The sequence below is a fragment of the Sceloporus occidentalis genome, unplaced genomic scaffold, assembly GCF_023333645.1.
Source record: "Sceloporus occidentalis isolate IW3139 unplaced genomic scaffold, rSceOcc1.0.p SCAF_47, whole genome shotgun sequence".
Lineage (NCBI taxonomy): Eukaryota > Metazoa > Chordata > Lepidosauria > Squamata > Phrynosomatidae > Sceloporus > Sceloporus occidentalis.
Genome location: NW_028317027.1, coordinates 6,449,235 through 6,470,234, shown reverse-complemented (window position 1 = coordinate 6,470,234; position 21,000 = coordinate 6,449,235). Strand labels below are relative to the sequence as shown.

Below are 21,000 nucleotides of genomic sequence, written 5' to 3'. Positions count from 1 at the left end.
TAGAGCTGTTTTTGGGATAGTTAATGTTCTGTTATTAGAACTAGTGCTAGTATAATGAGCTGTCTACATTCTCACACAACTTGGATTTTTTCCAGATTCTGAGTAGTGCAGTTGATTGCGGGGTAGAGCTCTGAGTGGCAGTATTAGCACTATTAACTTGCTGATTCCAACCCTATTCCGCTTACTTTTCCGGACCACTGGTAGGTGGTCCTATTCCCCTCCCAGCTCTGATATTAAAAGGGATATAGAGGTCCCAAGGCAGCATATCTGTAAATGTCTTTATTTTATTTTATATTTTTATAGTAGTCAGTAGACTTGTGAATTCGTATTCGGGCGAACATGAAAACTAACACAAAGGGTGCATATTTGTTGTTCAGCCCGAATACCGAAGAAATTAACATGGCCGCGGCAAAACGTATACAAAGACGAAGAAACACAACACGAAGAATCTTCATGTTCGCCTTCGTTTACTTATCTCCCTGGTCCCTTCCCCATCTAGCCTACCTTATCTACGCAGCATCGCAGGAGTTAACAGGAGCAGAAATCCGTAGGTTTGCCGTCAGGAGTAAAACGGCAAAAAACGAAGAAGAAAAAAAAATGAACACGAACAATGTACACAAATATTCTCCCCTGAACCGAACACAGGAACGGTGTGCCTAGCATATTAGAAACATAATTTGACAGCAGATAAGAACCATTCGGCCCATCTAGTCTACCCGTTTGCTCCTGCTTTAACCTTTTCACGATCATATTGATGTACCAGGATGTCCTTAAAAGCTCTGCCAAGATACCCATTAGGATGACGCAAGTGCCAGTACGCCGTTATATAAGAAATGGTCCATCGCTTACACCCACTGGAAGGTCAATAAAGGACAAGAGAGACTCAGCTCCTCTGATGTCACGCATTGCGGAACTTTCAGGATCGTCACCTGCTAATTATGTCTGCTTCAAATTCCAGTGTGAAAAAATGCACATGTTGGTAAAGTTAGCACAACACTATTAGGTGTTCACTTCGACCCACACCAAATCATCTTATATACATATTTTACATGTGCATACATAGTGAAAAAGAAACAGGCAGCCTATTTTACATTTTATATGGAACTTTCTTTACAATTAATCTGCTTTTAGTAATATTTTATTTTTATGTAATTATACCTCCTAGTACTTGAAATAACCCAAGAGCGGCACTTTTGTAATAGGGGGTATAGTTTAATTTTTTTTTCATTTATTTTTATTTATTTTTACTTCTAGCGCTAGACCTAATGAGGAACAGGGAATGTGACTGTTGACCCATACCTGCTCAGGGCACAACCGCACCAAGTTTACATAATGTCTGAGAGCAACTTTATGAGAAACTGCAGGCTACGATTTAACATTAATCACAACTGAACAAAAAAACATTTGTTTTGTTAACGCATCTCTTGTTTTTTAGATGTCTATTAACATATGTGGACAAAACTACTGTGGAACGTAGTATAAGAAGTCATCATAAGTGAGGAATACCGTATTTGCTCGATTATAAGACGAGTTTTTTTTCAGAGCAAAATGCTCTGAAAAATACCCCTCGTCTTCTAATCGGGGTCGTCTTCTAATCAGACCTCAAATAGAGGTCTGATTATGAGACTAAGATCCAGATCCCCCGCGCCGCTGCAGGGGACCTGGATCCTCCTGTCTCCCCCCCACTCACACACTTACCGATGCTTCCTGCTGTATTGCCGGGGCAGCGGGTTGACGTCTATGCGATCCGCGTAGACAACGTCCGCTGCAGCCGGAAGGAGGTGTGGCTAGCAGCGGGGGTTGTCTACGTCCGTCGTGGATACCTTCCCGACTGTCAGAGATCAGAGTTCCCCGCACCGGTGCGGGGAACTCTGATCTCTGACAGCCGGGGAAGGTATCCGCGACGGACGCAGACAAACCCCCGCTGCCCACTCCACCTCCTTCCGGCTGCAGCGGAAGGAGACGTCAACCCGCTGCCCCGGCAATACAGCAGGAAATTGGAAGCACCGGTAAGTGTGTGTGTGTGTGTGTGTTAAATGGGGGCATAGGGCATTTCTGGAATGCCTTATACCCCTATATGCCACTCTGGCACTTAGGGGGTTAAAAGCATATTATGGGCCAGAGTGGCATATAGGGAGGTATAAGGCATTTCAGGAGGCAGAGTGGCGTTAAAGGGGGACCCAGCCTTGGGTACGGTGACCCTTCATTAATTAATGTTACAGGGTCACCGTACCCAAGGCTGGGTCCCCCTGTTTGAAGGCTGAGGAATCACCAGTCAGTCCCTCATACAGATAGCACTCAGCTATCCACGGATCATCCAGACCACCATTCGTAGTAAACCAAGAAGAACTCTCTTTATTACAAACACACAGAACTTATATACAATCTCAATGCAATGTGTACCGAACCCAACCCCCAATCCCATCAGCCACATCCCATCACAAATCCCATCAGTATACAGGGGATGTATCAGGTGAGGGGATTACAGAATACAATGGGTTCCCCCACCTGTGTTATCCCCCCTGTAGTGCGGGTGCCGTCTGGGCAGACAGGGCTGTGTTGGCTGATTAAGAGCCCCAGCCAGATTATAGGATCGTCTCTTTGAAGGCTGGGGCTGAATCCACATCAGTCTCTGGGCCGGTTACACAATAAACACAATATAATATATTACCGGGTCACAGTATACAGAACCGGACACAAAAGTGCTCCGTGACCCGGCTAAACTTCATATGACACATGAGCCAGCTAGCCTGGCCCTGTCACAGGGGTATAAGGCATTTCTGGAGGCAGAGTGGCACATAGGGGGTCAAAAGGCATACCATGGGGCACAGTGGCATATAGAGGGTTAAAAGGCATATCATGGGCCACAGTGCCATATTGGTATGGCAAGCCTGGGGGCAGATGTGCGTAACTGGGGGACAGGTTGGAAAATACAAGGAAATAAAAACAAAAAAAATATTTTTCTCAATCATAGCTTTTATTTAAAAAAAATAGTTTACATGAATTAACATTTACTGGTAAAACTTTTTTCCTTTAGGGTCGTCTTATATTCAGGCTTTTTCTTTTTTTCCTAAGTTAATATTCAGATTTTGGGGGGTCGTCTTATAATCGAGCAAATACGGTAATTTAAATGGTCACAACTATAAGAGTTATTTAACAGTAACCTGATGTGCCTGGTGTTACTTTTACTTTCTATTAGTATTCTATAAGCACATTTTTGCCTATTTTTATTGGATCATCTTTTTATGCTTGATAGATAGATAGAGAGAGAGAGAGAGACTGTGCATAAAGTGTATGCTACAAGGTATTTGTACTTCTCTGAAACAGATGCATTCTTTTCACATACAGGAAGTTTGATAGCTCTCTAGAGAAGTGGATGAATTTACAAGATGACATGGATAACCTCAACCGCTGGTTAAGTGAGGCTGAGCAAATCTTAGCTGAGAGTGATGGAAGAGATTCAGAGCAGACCAGACATCAGCAGCAGGTGAAGGTAAGACAAGCTTTGAATTATGACCCCTTTTCCATTGATGTTTTTTGACCCTTTTTTCAGTTGCTGCTCTTTTGATTTTATTTTTGTATGCTGGTATTTCAAAATGAGAAGTGTCACTTCTACCCAAAGGGGATATAGAATATAAGATTTTTTTTTCAAGAACAATCTGAAAAATCTTTATCTGGAATTATCATGAAACTCAAGATTCGAATCTTTGTTTTGCTTCATTTACAAACTTTCCTTCCTTTAAAGAAAATATAAAATTGTTAGGTCCACAGATAATGACATCCATAAACACTCATGCAAACTTGTTCTTAAAAGAAAGTGGGTCAATTCATTGTGAATTTGGGAAAATTTGATTTGCTTCTTTTATACAACAGCCATCCATATGGCCTGTAGAAGGCGGTAAAGAATTACATTGCACTGAGGAATATTTTTTTTTTATGTAGCACTGGTGGTCAAAGACCAGTAACAACATTTTGTAGCCACAATTTTTGCCATTATTATTGCGGAGATTTGTGTAGAATAGAGAAATTCAGGATAGATGTGCCAGATGGTATGAAGTTACAGTTGTCATATAAAATGTTTCTTTTTAGGTGGGTGGAGTACCGCTAGATTATATCAGGCATGGCAGTTATTTATAGGTTTGTGGTCATTGTTACATGATATAGGTGTATACTTGTGTGAGATGAATTATACAATACCTTTTATATATATCCATAATCAGAATCATTAAGTACTCTACTGTAGATTGCCCTATTTATAGGATGCTTGATTTGGTACAACTGATGAAAACATTTTGTGTACACAATTTTGTAATTATAATAGTCTATTGCTATAAAATCTTGGATATAATACGCACTTCGACAGAATATGTGGGTAGAACTTTACACAATTTTGTAGGAACAAGTTGTGTTGTAGAATACACACCCACCTTATTAGGTCACTGGTGGATCATTGCAAAATAAATTGTTTCAAGGACTGTATGCTATATCAAGAAATATGCAAAACTATCTATGCGGATCTTCACCAATAACAGTCACATCCTCCTCAGGTTGAGCATTTGGGTTTGTGTTACCACTTCACTAAATTCAAAGAAGAGCTAAATGACTATAGGTACTGATCTTCACCAATAACACCCACGTTCCCTCAGTTGGAGTCTTAGGATTTGTGTGGCCACCTGGACTTAGAAATGGATTAGCTAGAGTCAGAGGGTAAAGACGCTAGCTGCGGTAATGACAGGGCCATGGCTGATACATGATCACCCATGTTATGTAAACATAAACTCAAATTGGAATAACCTCCAAATTAGCATAAACTACTACTACATATCCATAAGAGCATAACCAACCAAATGTTAAATGTGCTAGCCTACTAGGATAGGCCTCTGGGAATACTGACACATAACCAACGATCAACTGCTTACCAACGTAATCCCTGCACAGTAGCAAAACGGATACATACACCGCAGGACCAGTCTACACGGAGTCTTGCATGTAGCCAACCTGCTAAATTTACTCTACAGTTGGGTGCATACTCTGTGTGAGGCAGTAAATACCACAGTGTGTGATGCTAAAATTATCATACAGCTCCCAGTCAGGACCACCTTTCTGCTTATACCTTGGGAGGGGATGCATTAAGTGATTGACAGCCAGCCCAGTCATGCTGGCTTTGCATGAATGAGCCCCTCCAGACCAGTACTGTCTCAATGAACACACTGAAAGCACACAAAGCTCCGATAACTGGCTCATAGAACAGACAAAGTACTACTCACTACAAACAGATTATAAAGAGTAAAACATAGAAAAAGAGAAAGCGGAGAAAGTGATGCCCAATGAAGTGTACAGAAAACAGAGTGGCACACCTGTGCCTGGGAGAGCCTAAGACATAAATAAAAATCATGTGTAAGGGGCGAACACCTTGGGAGTGGGAAATAACCTTTAAGCAACAAGACTAGTGAAAGAACCTTGCACTTGGAACTGGGTCTAAGAAGTCGTTGGTCAGCGTGATTAGGGACTGATTTTATTGTTTATTGTGATGTGAATAAAATTAGCTATATATATATATGTATACTTATATATACACACACACACAAATACGTACTGTATATAAAATACAAATAAATATGTGAATTTTCCTGTTTTCTAGAGACCAATTTTCATAGATTTGAATGGCTGGTGAGATATTACAAACAGGTTAACAAATCTTTATTAGGTTAAGCACCTGGCAGAGCAGATCATTACATCATTTATTAGCTGAACAGCTTGTTGTTATGTGATCTTTCTGTATTGAGTACCATATTTAAAATTAAAGGATTTTTTCTGAAAATGCCTTCACAAGTACACATATGACCTTCTGATCCGACCAAGGAAATTCTCATTTCAAGCCAATTCCATGAAGTTCAGATAAGCATAATCCTCTTCTGTGGAATTTTTTCTCATTAAAGTGGTCTGCTTGTTTAAACACATTTGAATATATATTTTTAGTGTTTTGGTAATCAGTTTTAGGATGGGTTGTGCGTTTTTGTGGCATTGGCATTTTTATAGATCTATAACACAATGACTAGCATACATTTGTCAGCAATGTAACTGTAACTTTTAGGTAGCCCATACATTATATGTGGCTGACTAAAAACTAAATGTTTTTAACCTGTAGAGTGCCAAATAGATAGTTATTGATGAACAGTCTTCATCCAAAATAAGCACAGTCTATCCTCGGGTTGGTATGACGCTGTAAATACATCTATTGACGTTTGAATGTGATCCTGCTGTTTAAAAGTAAATTCATAATCCTTTTTGATTGTGTCCCTGATGAAGCACTGTATTTTTTACAGCTTTGCACAGGTTTTTTTTCTGCATTAGGTTCCCTCTTCTGCTTCATTCTGTCTACCAGGACACAAACCAGAGTATGAGATCTTTTCCAAATCTTCTGCTTGTGTAACTTTAAGGGGGGGATGTTTAAAGTAGTTCCATGACTTTGTATGCATACCTTGAAATGCTCTGGATTTGATTTGGAGTCTTCGGGTCTAGCACCTGGTCTTGGGGTTAGTTTGCAGTTTCTTTGGGCAGCAGTTCTTTATTGTGCTTTTATTGTGCCCACTCCACACCAAATTCTTCTCCTACCCCACTAGCCCTGGCTTATGCAGACTAGCCACCCCATAGATAAAGGAAAGCTCAGACATCCCACAAATGCTCAAATGCCCTTACTGTTGATTTTAATTGACGGAACCAGGTCTGAATATCTAGATGCTTTTTGCTCATTGTAATGAATATAATGTTCACTTGTTAGTCAGCTCCAGGAACTGGGGCCTGAGACTGCTTCAGGTTGGCAATTTAATTGGCCACCTCTAACTTGATGTAAAATTCAAGCTAATCAATTGTTTCAATAAATGCATCATTTCAGTGAGCTTAGCCATTGGATTGTAAAAACTAGGCAATATTTTAAATATCCCTAATTGTCAGTAATAATTAACTCAATATTCTGGCATGCAGTGCTGTACTTAGGACTTAGCAAGGCATTAGACCATGAGGGCCTGGACATTTACGCTCATCCAACACAGATCTTGGACTTTTCTCTCTACAATAAGCATAGCCCCTGGATATTATGTTGTATCACATGCTTTACACTGTCCACCCTCAACAGTAAGCAAGTTGTAGATATATTTTGCCAAAATACAGATCCATACTCCCTCTGCTGCCAACCACCAATGAGAAAGAAGCAGAAGACCTTATGGGAAGGGAGTACTGCCATTGATCAGCAGAAGATGGGATGGAGAGGGTGTGTTCTTTCCCTGTTGTAGTAAGGCTCCATCACTGAATATACTATGACCTACAAAACAATAGGCCAGGGGCGTCCAACATGTGGCCCGCGGGCCAAATGCGGCCCGCGGAACCTCGAGGTGCGGCCCGCGTGAGATCGGCAGCCAGGATCACAAGAGCCCTGCTGCTTACTTGAGGGAGGGTCTATTCTCTCCTTCCGTCCTTCTTCCTCTGTGGGGAGAACGAGGGAGGCCGCACCCCCTGCTGAAGTCTGTGATCGGCATCGAGAGCTGTAGAGCAGGTAAGGGGGTGGGGGAGGTTGTGTGAATGAGTATGTCTGATTGAGGGAATGAATCTGTGAATGAATGAATTTGTTTGTGTGTGATAGCATGGATGTGTAAGTGCTGGAACCTAGGCATGATGGGACTGTGATTGCTGTTAGAAATCACACTCCTATCATGCCAAGTCAGCCAGTACATGCTGAAACCTGGCTAGCTGTGCCCCTTGTGTATTGATGCTGCCAGCAGTATCTGGTCTGCACTTACAGCCACTCTGTACCAGCACGTATTGGCTGACTTGGGATGATAGGAGTGTGATTGCCAACAGCTAACAGCAATCTGCTAACAGCAATCACATTCCCATCATGCCTAGGTTCCAGCATTCACTGGTTGCCTGGGTATAAAAAGAGTGTGTTTGCTGTTAGCAATCACACTCCTATCATGCCAAGTCAGCCAGTACATGCTGAAACCTGGCTAGTTGCCCCCCCTTGTGTAAAGGTTTTGTGTCATTTACTTTATTTTAATCTGCACATTTTATTAAAGGCCATATTTTCTCTCAGTGAAAAATGAGTGCGGCCCGCGCACGTATACAATTCTGATGAAGTGGCCCACTGCAGAAAAAACTTGGACACCCCTACAATAGGCCATATGATATAATGGCAAGATTGGATGACAATTATTATATTTATATATATATATATATATTATATCCATGTCACTGTTTTCCTTTTTAGAAAGTTATATTTTGAAAGAAATTTTAATGTGGAGGTCCATTGCTACTGTAGATTTTAATGATACTTTTCAATAATATTAAAATATTGAATAAGCTAATTTTTAGCTTCCAGTTCATACTGTATCTATGTGCTTAGACAGCTTATTTTAGATGTAATTTCCATTGCCAGTTTGATTAGCTAAAAGTAATTTTGCAAATGAAAACAATGTGAGCAGCTAATGCAAAGTCAGATGCCCTTTGACTTATTGAAAATTGGGAGGTTATTCCATTAAATTACTGAACATACAAGAAATTCTGGGGGCACTGGCTGTATTAATTATACTTAGAGCTTAGACTGCCCTAGACTGAACAACCTGCCGCATCTTAGCAGACACCTTCCAAGAGGAAGTTAGAGTTTTAGAACATTAAGACCATTGTACGTGTGTTCGTTGAATGATGAGCACATGTAGATGTAATTGATCTATATGTTAAACAGCCCCTCTTGAATTAGTTTTTTTGTATTTTTCTGCAGCATTACCCAGAGAACACAAATGGAACATAATATTTAAACAACTCTTATTGCACACTGTTGGTTTATATAACATTAGTAAAAAAATATAGAAAGCAAACCTCCAACTAATGAAGCAGATGTATTTATATTTTATGTTGAGTAATCAGTGCAGATGGTAGTGGCTTAGTCAATTCTGAAGCCATATTTGATATTCCTGCCGAATCATTTAAAGCATTCTTAGTGCTCTGGGTAATAAAATCAAAGAGATTTATTGAGTAAAAGTTTCTCCCTAGCACAGGTTTCTCATGTTGACATTTGTTCTGTAATCTCAGCTAAACTGTGTTTTAAAACATTATACTTAACGGTACTATTTCACAGGAACAGTCTGTATCCATGCTAAATCCTTCTGATATGAAAAGGGATGTTAATTATATTACGGAAATGCTTATTGACTCCCATTATTACACATGCATATAGTTTTTTTTATAATTATTTAATATTATAAAGAATGGCACTCAAATGAAATCGCAGTGGTAGGTTCATTTTCATAAACATTGTACATATTGTGGATATAAGTATATATAGTCACATATTAAAACCGTAGAAATTATCATTCCAATTTGGAATCTCCCCAAACTCATCTACTTTTGTCACTGTATCATTGGTTTTACGGCTGAAAAGAAACTGATTTAAATTGACAGCGAATTTTAGCAGCTTCTAATTAATATAATCTGTAATCTCAACATTTGTATTCATGCGTTGTCCAACAAGACTAAAAAGCATTGGTATAATCACAATGTAGACCAGTTATAAGAAGAATTTTGTTTGTTTGATACAGCAGAAATAATATAAAAATCTTAAAATTTAGACTAAATTATAAAATATGATGAATGCAAAATCCATTAAAATTAGGATTAGATAATAATGTGAGATAATATGCTGGAAAAAATGACTGAGATAAATTTATCATAAATTAGCGAGGAACAATCTACCCATAGAGTGGAAGGGAAAACATAAATGTGATAACAATTTATCTCAGATAATTAATCTAAACCAATATTTGTGTGTTTTTATCTCTTTTTCTCCATTGCAAGTTTATCTGAAGATTGATATTCAATTAGTGATAGCTTTATTCCCAGCATTAAATCCAGTCCAGTGAGTGTTAATGGAGTATTATATATGGTTAATACAATTTGTGTCTAACAATGTACATCTAGGTATAAAATAATATTTACCTATTTAATCTACAGCTAGCACTTATGTTTCCTAGCCTCACCAAGCTAATGGTAACGTTATTCAAATTATTATTATTTATAATGATAATTCAGTGTTAATGGCTGGTTCTTGACAGTCAGACCTGAGAACTCTCTATGTTTGGCCTGGAGTCTCTGGGTAAAGCCCTGCTTACCTAGATCTCTGGGTCAGTTTCTTCGTTCTCCATGCAGACAAGCGGCATTTGGACCTGTCCACTCTCCTGTCTCTCCCTCTCTCTCAACCCACTATAGACTGTATAGGCTAGCCCCTAAGTGTGACTAACACCACCCAAAATCAACCAACTCCCCCAGGTATACCAACAGTTCCTCCCACTTCCTTGCGCTCACATGGGTTTTAACTTTGTTTGGTGTGTAATGTGTTTCATGTCTTATTACCATCAATGGTATTCAAGCCCTAAAACGTCTATATTTTAAAGCAACATTAAATTTAAAACAAACTGGTTTCTGTTTAGAGGGGTTTTGAGAAAACATTTTCTGTACCTGCTAATGCTGCATCCATGGGCTGAGAGAGCAAACGTATTAACTGTAATTTGGTAAGATCCCCCTGTCAGTTTACAGTAAAATTGAGATATCTACTTGAGATAAGTGAGTGGCTGTTTATCCTTAAGCAACTAAATCAATGTAAAAAAACATTTTATGCAACTTTTAGAAAGTTTCCTGCAAAGTCCCCCCCCCCCCTTCTATGCCCCTTGGAGCTCTGGAAGAGAATTATTGCAGTTGCATCAGGAACTCAAAACCATTTATGATTCTATTAGTTTGTCTAGCAACATCCCACATTTAACAGATGAAGCACTTTCAGCTAGTACATAATAATAAGAAGAGGAACGATAACATAAATATCACTAGGCAGATATGCCAAAGAGTCTTTATTTTTTGTCAGTTGACTTCATTATGAAATGAATCTGAGGGGAAATTTTTGGTTAGTGTTAGAGCAAACTACAAGAAAACAAAGGAAATCATGTTGATTTATTTGTTTAATGGCATTCAGAAAAATCCATTAAAGATGCATACACAGAGAACAATCATCTTGACTATGGAAGTATGCCTTTGGGAAAATGCATGGAAAATGTTCAAAGCTGCTGTTTATAAAAATATTTGCTTTTTACGTTATTTGATCGGAGGTTTGCCCTGAAGGTGAATTACAGATTTCAGATGCCTGGCGATCTGCTTATTGTTGAAAAATGTGATTATAATGCATATGACAGAAATACATGTCCTGCAGACACGATGTAACTGCTAGGGTCTTGAAGCATATTTCAGTAATATGACTGAGCAATGGGTATAATGATGAGAATGATCTAGACAGCATACAGAATATCTAATGCAGGGTTGTGGTAATTTGTTTTCTCTATAAAAGTCAATTTATCATTTTTGTTTTTGTAAAGCATTTGGTTTTCCTGGAGATTTTCTTTTTTGGCCTGTGTTATTAGTTGCAGTTATGTTGCATCACCAAAGTGTAACACACTAGAATCTCAGATAGGGATGACTTGCTAAACAGAAAAGTTATTGTAGAAAGGTAGTCTTCTGTGCCATTATAGTTTTCTTTAGGACCCTGGCCACTCATGCTATTGATGTGCGCACAGTTCTTATGGAAAGACATTGTCGTCCTTCAGCAGTTACTTATCTTAACCTGTCCCTAGAGAGCACATGCTTATCATCATCATCATCATCACTTGACCATGCTGTCACAGGCATGGTTTTATATGATCTGATTTTTGGTCAATGCATGCAAGGTGTTTAGGACATCGATATATGCTAGACTGCCATTGGCTTTCCATGACCATGCCTGCCTCTTTAATGCTATAGACTAATTTGATTACCGTATTTTTCGCTCTATAAGACGCACCTGCTGATAAGACGCACCTAGATTTTAGAGGAGAAAAAAAAGGAAAAGATATTTTGAGCTAAAAAATGGGCTAAAATATTTATTACAATAACTGAATAAGCTATGAACACAGTAAGACACACACAGTAAGACACACACAGACACAGTGAGACACACACACACACAAACACAGTAAGACACACACAGTAAGACCTCCCTCCCTAACCCCCCTTCTCAGTATCTCCCCTCTAACTCCCTAACCCCCCCTTCTCAGGATCTCCCCCCCCCCCGCCCCGGTCACTTACCTTAAACTCCTGTGTTGGAAGCGTGAGGCATTTGTCTCGGGTGCCGGCGCTTCACTGCTGAGCGCCGGCGTCTGACGTCATATGCCGGCGCCCAGCGTAAAGCGCCGGCACCCGAGACAAACGCTTCCAACACAGGAGTTGAAGCGCTGAGGCAGGCGGCAGTGGCGGCTGCGGCGGCAGCCGCCAGCAAAGGATTCCTGTATATCTGTCAGGCAGGGGGGCCCGAGAGTTGCCGAGCGGTTGTCTTCAGCAACCGCTCGGCACCCCTTGGGCCCCCCTGACTGGCAGAAATCCAGGACTCCTCTGCTGGCGGCCGCCGCCGCCTGCCTCAGTTGCGACCCCGGATTTATCGGCGTATAACACGCAGGTAGGGTTTAAGCTCCGGATTTTAGTTAAAAAAGTGCGTGTTATACGCCGATAAATACGGTATATCGTTGCCCCCCCCCCTCCCTCCCTACCTGCATCTTCGCTCCCTGCCTGCATCTTCGCTCCATAAGACGCGGCTGATTTTTCATCCTACTTTGGGAGGAAAAAAACTGCGTTTTATGGAGCGAAAAATACGGTAATTGGACATGTTCAGATCAGCTAATTTCTCACAATTAAACAAAAGCCATACAGATGTAGACTGTAATTTATTATGTGATCATTTGTTATGACTGTACGCTATCTTTAAGGAATGTGTTAGTTGAACCGGGTTCTAGAAGATTGAATTTGTGAATTTTTCACAGTAAGAAATATTAATACGCACACAGTAAACATACACTTTAATTAAACATTTAGCATGTTTGTCTATGCTAATAAAAAAATAAAGAATCAATTAAGTGTAATAACTGGGGAAAGCAGTTTTGTTTTTTCCCCAATCATTTTTTCTTTTTGTAGTAATTAGTACCACTCTTTGTAGTAATAGTACCATTAATATTGTGATTTATAATTAATAATTAATCAAGTATACTTTGAATAAAATACTAAAACCAGCCCAAAGAGCTCCCGTGTGGCCACTATGTACATAGTTGCCAACTGTCTCATTTTTACTGGGACAGTCCTGGGATCTTGGGAGCTTGTCTTGGTACTTTCAGTCGGCAGAAAAAATAGGGAGACATGGAGAGAGCATGAGTGAGAGTGCATGGGAATGTAAGACAGCATGAAAGCAGGGGAATAACTGGAAACCACAGTGCCCCCAAACAGCTTATCAGTGCCATCTTACCCCCCAAGCTGATTGTGTGTGCTATATTTGTCCCCAAAGATGATCTCTACACTCTCTGTGCCACTTGCTGTGGGTATTATCGGCACCTAGCTGCTTTAAAGGGGCGGACAAGTGTGCCCCACTTCTCACTCTGACCCTACCCTCTCCCCATCTTTATCTTAAGAACACTTAAAATATTTCTACATTTATCTTACATGGTTGTATATAAATATTTAGCTCAAATCATTTTCAAAATATTAAGTTACCCTATATTGCAGGGTATCTGTTACCAGAATTAATTAATTAATTGCACTAGGCTTTGGGGTCATTATCATTAATTTATCAGTATTGTATTGGCAGAATGGCATGTTATGGATCGTGCCATTTATGATTTGTCTGAAACATGTAATTACTTCTGTGCTCTTGAGATAAGCTACAATATCACACCTCTTTATGGTGTTTATTTACTAATGCGTCAGAACTATTAATGAATGTTAATTCCTATCGATTTCAAGGGTAACTAATTAAGAACAGCTATTGTCAAACTGAAGTTTATATTGATTGACCTTTTAAGGTGATCTCTTTATTGTTTGAGCTTAGTAACATGGCATATACTCTTCTCTTCTCTCTTTGTCAAGATGCATTTTCCTTTTCTTAATGGCAAATTATACACACCAAATTCCTGCAATGTTAATAAGAAAAATTGAGTATTATAGCCCTTAGGTCATCTTGAGTGAGAAATTTTTTTTCCCGTTTTGGTAAATAGACAAATAAAAACACATGCATGTGAAAACACCTAGAAATAAATGACTGGTCTTTAAATAGATTACATAAAATAAATTCAAATGTGTGTATAGACATATATATGTGTGTGTGTTAAAGAACTATATATATATATATATATATATATATTATGTATATGTGCATACCATATACTATACATACTGTATATACACTACTATACACAATAGTATATAGTTTGATGTACAATAATCTGTGTACAATCACACACATCTGGATAGAATAGACATTTTACTTAACAGTAAATAGAAACCTTTGTTTATGTATTATTTCTTTTAATTCCCTAATCAGCACACACAAGCACGCTATTAAAACAATGTTTTACAAAGGCCAACAGACTTGAGTTTATAAATAATGAATGTTACCATATCTGTTTAAACAGAAATGTTATGCTTGTGAAAAGATGCATTAAGATTTTATGTGCTCCTTTTTACAGCACTAAAGTTGCAGAAAGAGAGCTGGGCATGGTGCTAACTATTTGACCACATTTTCTATTTGAAGTTTCATATGTAACCCCCCAGAAGAACACTAATGTAGGGCACCATTAATTTGTAAATTATAATCCTTGGCAAAAAAATGCAACCTTAGGGGGGTTTTTTTTACCCTTTTGACTAGACGAACCAAAAATTCTATACAGTTTACTGTACAACATTTATATTACACCAGCCTAAAACGTTTGCACAGTAAAAGTGGTTTCAAAAATAGACATGACTTCTCAGGAATTTAGGAGACCCCTAATTCTGACCAAATCCCTAACTCCATTTGCAAAAATGCTGCCTCAAGCATGCAAGGAACCTCCACCGTGCTTCACTGTTGCCTGCAATCACTCATTCTTGTACTACTCTCCAGGCCTTTGGCAAACAAACTGCCTTCTGCTACAGCCAAAGATTTCCAATTTTGCGTCATCAGTCCACAGCGCCTGCTGCCATTTTTCTGTACTATTTTTTGTGAATAGTTAAGTCCTTTGGCCTTGTTTCCACATCAGAAATATAGTGTTTTGCAGTAAAACTACTTTCTGTCTTGTTGCTGTGGTCAGTCTTGCCATGGTGTATGGCTTTTGACATTAAATGTCTTCACCTTGTTAGTGAGTTTGGCTGTTTCTCACAAAATCCCTGGCTTTGTGCAAGTTTACCGAGAAAAATTGATGAGGTTTTGAAGACAGAGTGGTCACACCACCAAAAATGGATTTGATTTAGATTTTTCTTCTGTTCACTCATTTTGTTAAATGATTAAACTAAACTATTAACCTATTTTCGCTTCTGAATCAAAACGGGCCCTCCAAATTTCGCCTGAAAGAAAGGGCGGGATACGAAATTCATTGTCCGAAAACAAATGGACCAAAAACATACAAAATTCATTTTTGGAATCGTTTCTGGTCCATTTGCACCATTATTCTCTAACTCATCATGCCCTGTCAAGTTATTAAAACCTCCCAATTACACTAACCCTGTTATTATCATCCATTTAAACGCAACTTTGCTCACAAAAATATTTGTACATTTTACACATTTCAATTCAACATCATAATAATTTAACATACAAGGCTAAATTTAATAAATGCAGTTCAAGGGTAAACATTTTAAATGTAAGAAAATCACTATAGAAACGACTGGAACGGTATTGCAGATGTTTCCATATTTAGCTTGGCTTTGCTCTTTATAAAACAGTCCCACGTTCTTTTATTTAGACCTATTTCAATCTATAGAAATGGGATTTATGGTTAAAGTGTATAAAATCTCTCATTTGGGAAGAAAATGGAATGTGTGGAAATGCTCACAGCAGTGGAATGAAATTTCTGTTATATTTCTGTCACTCTCCTGGTAAATAAATGTTGTCTTGTTCCTCTTAGAACGCTCTAGAAAGGAGGCTCATAAGCATAGAAGAACATCTTGTCAGTACTAGACAGATCCCAATGAATGCACCATAACCAGGAACGTACACGAGCGATGCTTATTTTCACATTTGTAATCGGTACGCGCATGAATAGATACAACTGGCAGAAACAGCTGCAATGATTTGATATTCAGGGTCTACTTTTTATAGGAAAAAAAAAAGCCTTTATCGCTAAAATGATGGGTGTTTAAAAATATGATCAGTTATTGATAATTGAAGCATAAATTGATAGCGGTTCAGAGGAAGAAGTGATTATGTTAAAGTCTGTTTTTTTCAATGCACATCGCAGTTAGACTCCAGTGCATTTTACTGCATGTAAATCGATGCTTTCTTTATTTTTTACAAGAGTACAGGGGACAGTTCTACTTTCCTTTTCATTTCCCACCTCCTCTGCCTGTTTCTCCTGAAGCATGTAAGCTCAATTTGCATGCGGCAGAATTCACAGGCATCCTTTTGCATAGTGGACTCCAATGTACATTTTCCAGAAAGCTGATAATGTAAAAATGTTATTTTGTGGCTAGAAATAATCCACAGCTTTAAAGCAGATCAAGCAGATTTAAAGCAGATCTACACACTAGATAAACATGTATTATGGTACAGATTAATATATATGTGTATATATATATATATATATATATACACACACACGCATGTGCATTAAAAACCTGCTACGTATGGATACTATGAGAAATTGAATTTTATTTTTTTCAGAACCTGCATTATTATTTGTCACTTATAAGTTATATCCACCCATATACAGCTCCAAGTACCACAGGTGAATTTGTAAATGAAATATCTCCACGTATACAATTGTATACAATTACACTAACATACTTATACATACAAACTCACTCTAATATGTACATGTATTAAACACCATGTATGGATACTTTGAGAAAAGGAATGTTCATCTGCCTGATTATTCCTCCTTATAAAGTTATCTCTGCCCTGTTAAATTGTCGAGTGTTGTGTATTGGTTCCAGCAGCCTACGGTATGTAATTGGGTGGTAAATTTTTGGATGCAAAGGCAAATTATGATGGAAAAATGAATACTTTCACTTAATCATTCGATAGGAACAATTGTTGAAAAAACCCAGCTCTTTAACCAACAAAAATACACTATTCAGGAGTAATGATTTAAGATACATTTAGAAACAGCATGTAAGTTTAATTGTGTAAAGTTTCTTTACAAATTGTCTCATTCTCTTGGTTGTTTTAATCCCCATCTAGTGGTAACAGGTATTGGCTTGTGTACTTTTCCCATTGTTGTAAAACCAAAAGATGTAAACCTCCCTAAATGACTTTAAGTTATTTTATAATGTTTACTATGATAAGCAAGTCTCTTTGGGTTATCCACTAGGCTCTCCCTTTAATGATCTATCGTTCTATGCAACAGTCACAAACGAGTTGGTGTTAACTTTCTACCCAAATTAGATTGAGCTAAAGGAAGACTACACGGCATTGTTTGGTTCTCGATGTTGGCAGTCTGTCAGAACTCTTTCTGTCTAAAATTTCAGGTTTTTCCTCCAGAATATATTTCAGTTTTTAACTATAATATCAGCAGACTGACAAATTATTTTAGAATCATCTTAATTTCATACCGGTGACTCAATACGAAATCAAATTGACTCATTAAATGTGACATTAATTTAAATGATTTGTTTTGCAGAAATGTAATCATTGATTGAATGCTGTCCTTTTCTAACAAACAGGCTTTTATGGCTACTGGCAATTATATACTTACGCAAATGCAGTTGGACGTACGGCACAATACAATTCCTCCTCTTCTTGCAGGAGCATGATTGCACCTAATTGAAATCTGAAAAACATCTGCCCCTATGTTCTTTTGTTTGTGTGCTAAAAGTTTTAAATTGATTTTTATAAACAACCAGATTTCCTTTGCTCCAGTGAGACTTTATACAAAATGGATTTTTAATTCTAAGACAGCAATTTGTGATTAAATATCCCTGCGAGGTGCATATCTCTGTTTCTGTAGCAGAAACTATACTCCAGTCTCTTTATGGCTCCAGCGAGGAAAATATTACGGCATCATTTTCACATACAAATGTAACACTTTTTATAACTCCTTTAAATCATGTGCTAAGGAAAGTTTTTGGAACAGCTGGGATCTTTCGTAATCTCTCTATTTAAATGACTTGGTTTAGAAATTTGAATGTATGATGTGTGTAATCTGTACCGGTGACATTTCGAAGTGGCCATTAAATAAATAATGACTATCATACAGAGCAAATACTAAATTCAGTGCGATCAACACAATAAAACAAACTTGTTCATTTATTCAAAGGATGAACTACTCTTCAGTTACAGGAATGTAAGCACTTTATATTGAAAAAATGTATGTTTATGCTGCATTTAATCTTGCGCATCTGTTATAAAAGGTTTAAAGGAAGGCCTACTGTGTAAAATGCAGTTCATCTGAATAATATTGAGCATTTACTGCTATACTGCTTACTGTGTATGAATTTCTTCTTGCACTTAAATACAAAATACAAATAGAATAGCGTATATATATATATATATATATATATATATCTGATGATTTGGTGTCACAACCTCCAACAAATTTATGTGATCTACTAAAAGTCTACTTTTGAACATAATATTTGCACTTTCTATTTGTAGATCTAGAGAATTAAAACTTCAGAACACTTTGAACACTACTACTTCTGCAGGACTTCTTTAAATTCCCTGGGCCATTAATATCTCATAAACAACCCATCAGCCCCTTACCCCCATCCCCGGTGATTAACACATGCAATACATATTCACACACACTCTCACACTTACACAGACTTACATACACACGCTAACACACACACTCACGCTTTTATGCAGAAACACAGTTACACATACAAACTCATACTAATGCACTCACTTACACATAAACACTTATGCTAACACACTCACCTACACAGGCACACTAACTCTAACATGCACACTCATTCGCTCCCTAAGTCCCTTACCGCCTCACTCTCTTACTTACATATATTACTTTGCTCGGAGTCTTTTTTCTTACTGCTCGCAGGCACTATGTGAGCTTCACTTTTACCAATGAGTAGCTTCATTTTTACCACTAGGTCACATAACATTGTGTTATGTGACCCTGTTACATTCCTGCCCCCACAAGTGGGTCGGTCTTAGTTGGACATGCCCCTTTTGAAGAATTTTTGACTGGCCTGGGGACAATTGCCTCCTTGGCCAACCCACCTCTACTCACCATTCTTCTGGACAGAAGGTGACTGCTTCCATTATTAACCTTATTTTGGTTATGCAGTTTGCTACAAAACATATTAGGAGGTTGTAGGTAGCCTCTTTAGAATTGGTGGCACACAACATTTTCCCCCAATATAAAAACTTTGTAATGAATTACATTACTTATTTGATCAATTACACGTAAATATTATAGTGGTCTGTATAAGTTGCTGTAAATGTGCTCACAGTTTTGTGTGTTGAAATGCTTAACTTGGATGCAAATTCCATTTTCAAATACTGTAAATATGTATCATTGTATGTATGCCGCAGTTTTTGTAAGAGCTTCTTTTTGTCTAATTTCCATGTCATATTTTAGTCTTCTGTTCAGAAGTAAATGTACTCTACACCTGCCGAAACTGTCTAAATAATGTATATTTAGTCCATAATGTACAGTTTCCTGTACATGAGGGACTTGTAAAATAAGTAGTTACTTTACTAGCGAATGTTGCTATAAATGTTGGTGTCTAACTGACTGTAAATTTTCCAGTTATTTTTGACTTCCATTGCTTCCAATGGTTTTCACAAATGGAATGAAACCCAATCAAAAATATGTATTTTACAATTTTTTTAATGTAATCCAGCTGTATCCTCCAAGAGGACATGAGTGTGTGTTAGTGTGAGAGTATGTGTTAGTATGAGTGTGTGTGTGTGAATATATGTGCCAGTGCATATGTTTGTTACCGAGGAGGGAGCAAGGGGCTGATGGGGCCACCCCAGTGACATAGGTGACAGCCCTTCACTTTTCACCACCCTTTCTAGATAAGTTGCAGTGTATCCTCTGGACATAATGCAGGACCTCATTCTATAGTAGAATTGAGTTGGGGGTTTTGTTAAAAAAAATCAGCAGAACTCGATTAACCTTAATAGGGCTTCCAAGCTTAACAACCAATTTTACCATTGTCTCTAAAGGTGTCTACCACAACTTACCGACATCTTTTTGTTTTAGCTACGTGATTTACTATTGAGCGGTTTTAAATTAACTCAACCAAGCTACCTTTCTGACAATGTGAACCTTACTGAGCTGTCAATTTCTATGCAATTTTTGTTCTTTAATTTTCTGAAATGAACCTATTTAATATATGTATACATAATTATAAGCAGTTATCCTCAAACTGTAGTGAATTCAGTAGACACGAGCATATGGCTGGCTCTTAAACCCATGCAATGAGGCCACAGACCATCAAAACATTAAACGAAATAATGCATTGGACTCCCCAAAGTACTTCATTAAGCGCCTTAACATTTAAATGTCTAATTTCTGTTTATAATTGGTGATAAGTTTACTACATTATCATTACTATTAATGTAACATAAAGTTGTTTGTGTGTCTAGAACTTGTCTTCAAATTCTTTAGTTTGCCTTTAAACTTGGGCTGTGGATTATGGAATTATTATTGTAATAATTGAGATTGCAATCACTACTTGTAATGTAGAATTAATTTTTATGTTTAGAAGGAATGCCGTAAAGAATTATATCCAGCAAACTAGTGTGTATGATTTTGGGTGTCCTAGTAAAAAGAATCCACAAGTTGGCAAATATGCATCATACGGAGGTTTAGGAGGATATTGGAATGTAATAATTCCTAAAACCAAAAGGATGAAAAGGTCTTCCCTGTTCATATTATAGATAATAGAAGCGCTTTAGTGGTTTTGACAAGCTGTAGTGTGCAAAATTAATGTACAAAATCTTTAGCA

At 37.9% G+C, this 21,000-nt stretch overlaps 1 protein-coding gene across 1 annotated transcript in view; it reads left to right on the top strand.

Moving 5' to 3' along the window:
* Positions 1 to 21,000, top strand: part of LOC149289279 (dystrophin-like) — an 874,963-nt gene that overhangs the window by 417,038 nt on the left and 436,925 nt on the right. The window contains 1 exon segment of the mRNA XM_089490922.1: positions 3,349 to 3,493. Within this exon segment, the coding sequence (XP_089347048.1) occupies positions 3,349 to 3,493 (145 nt within the window).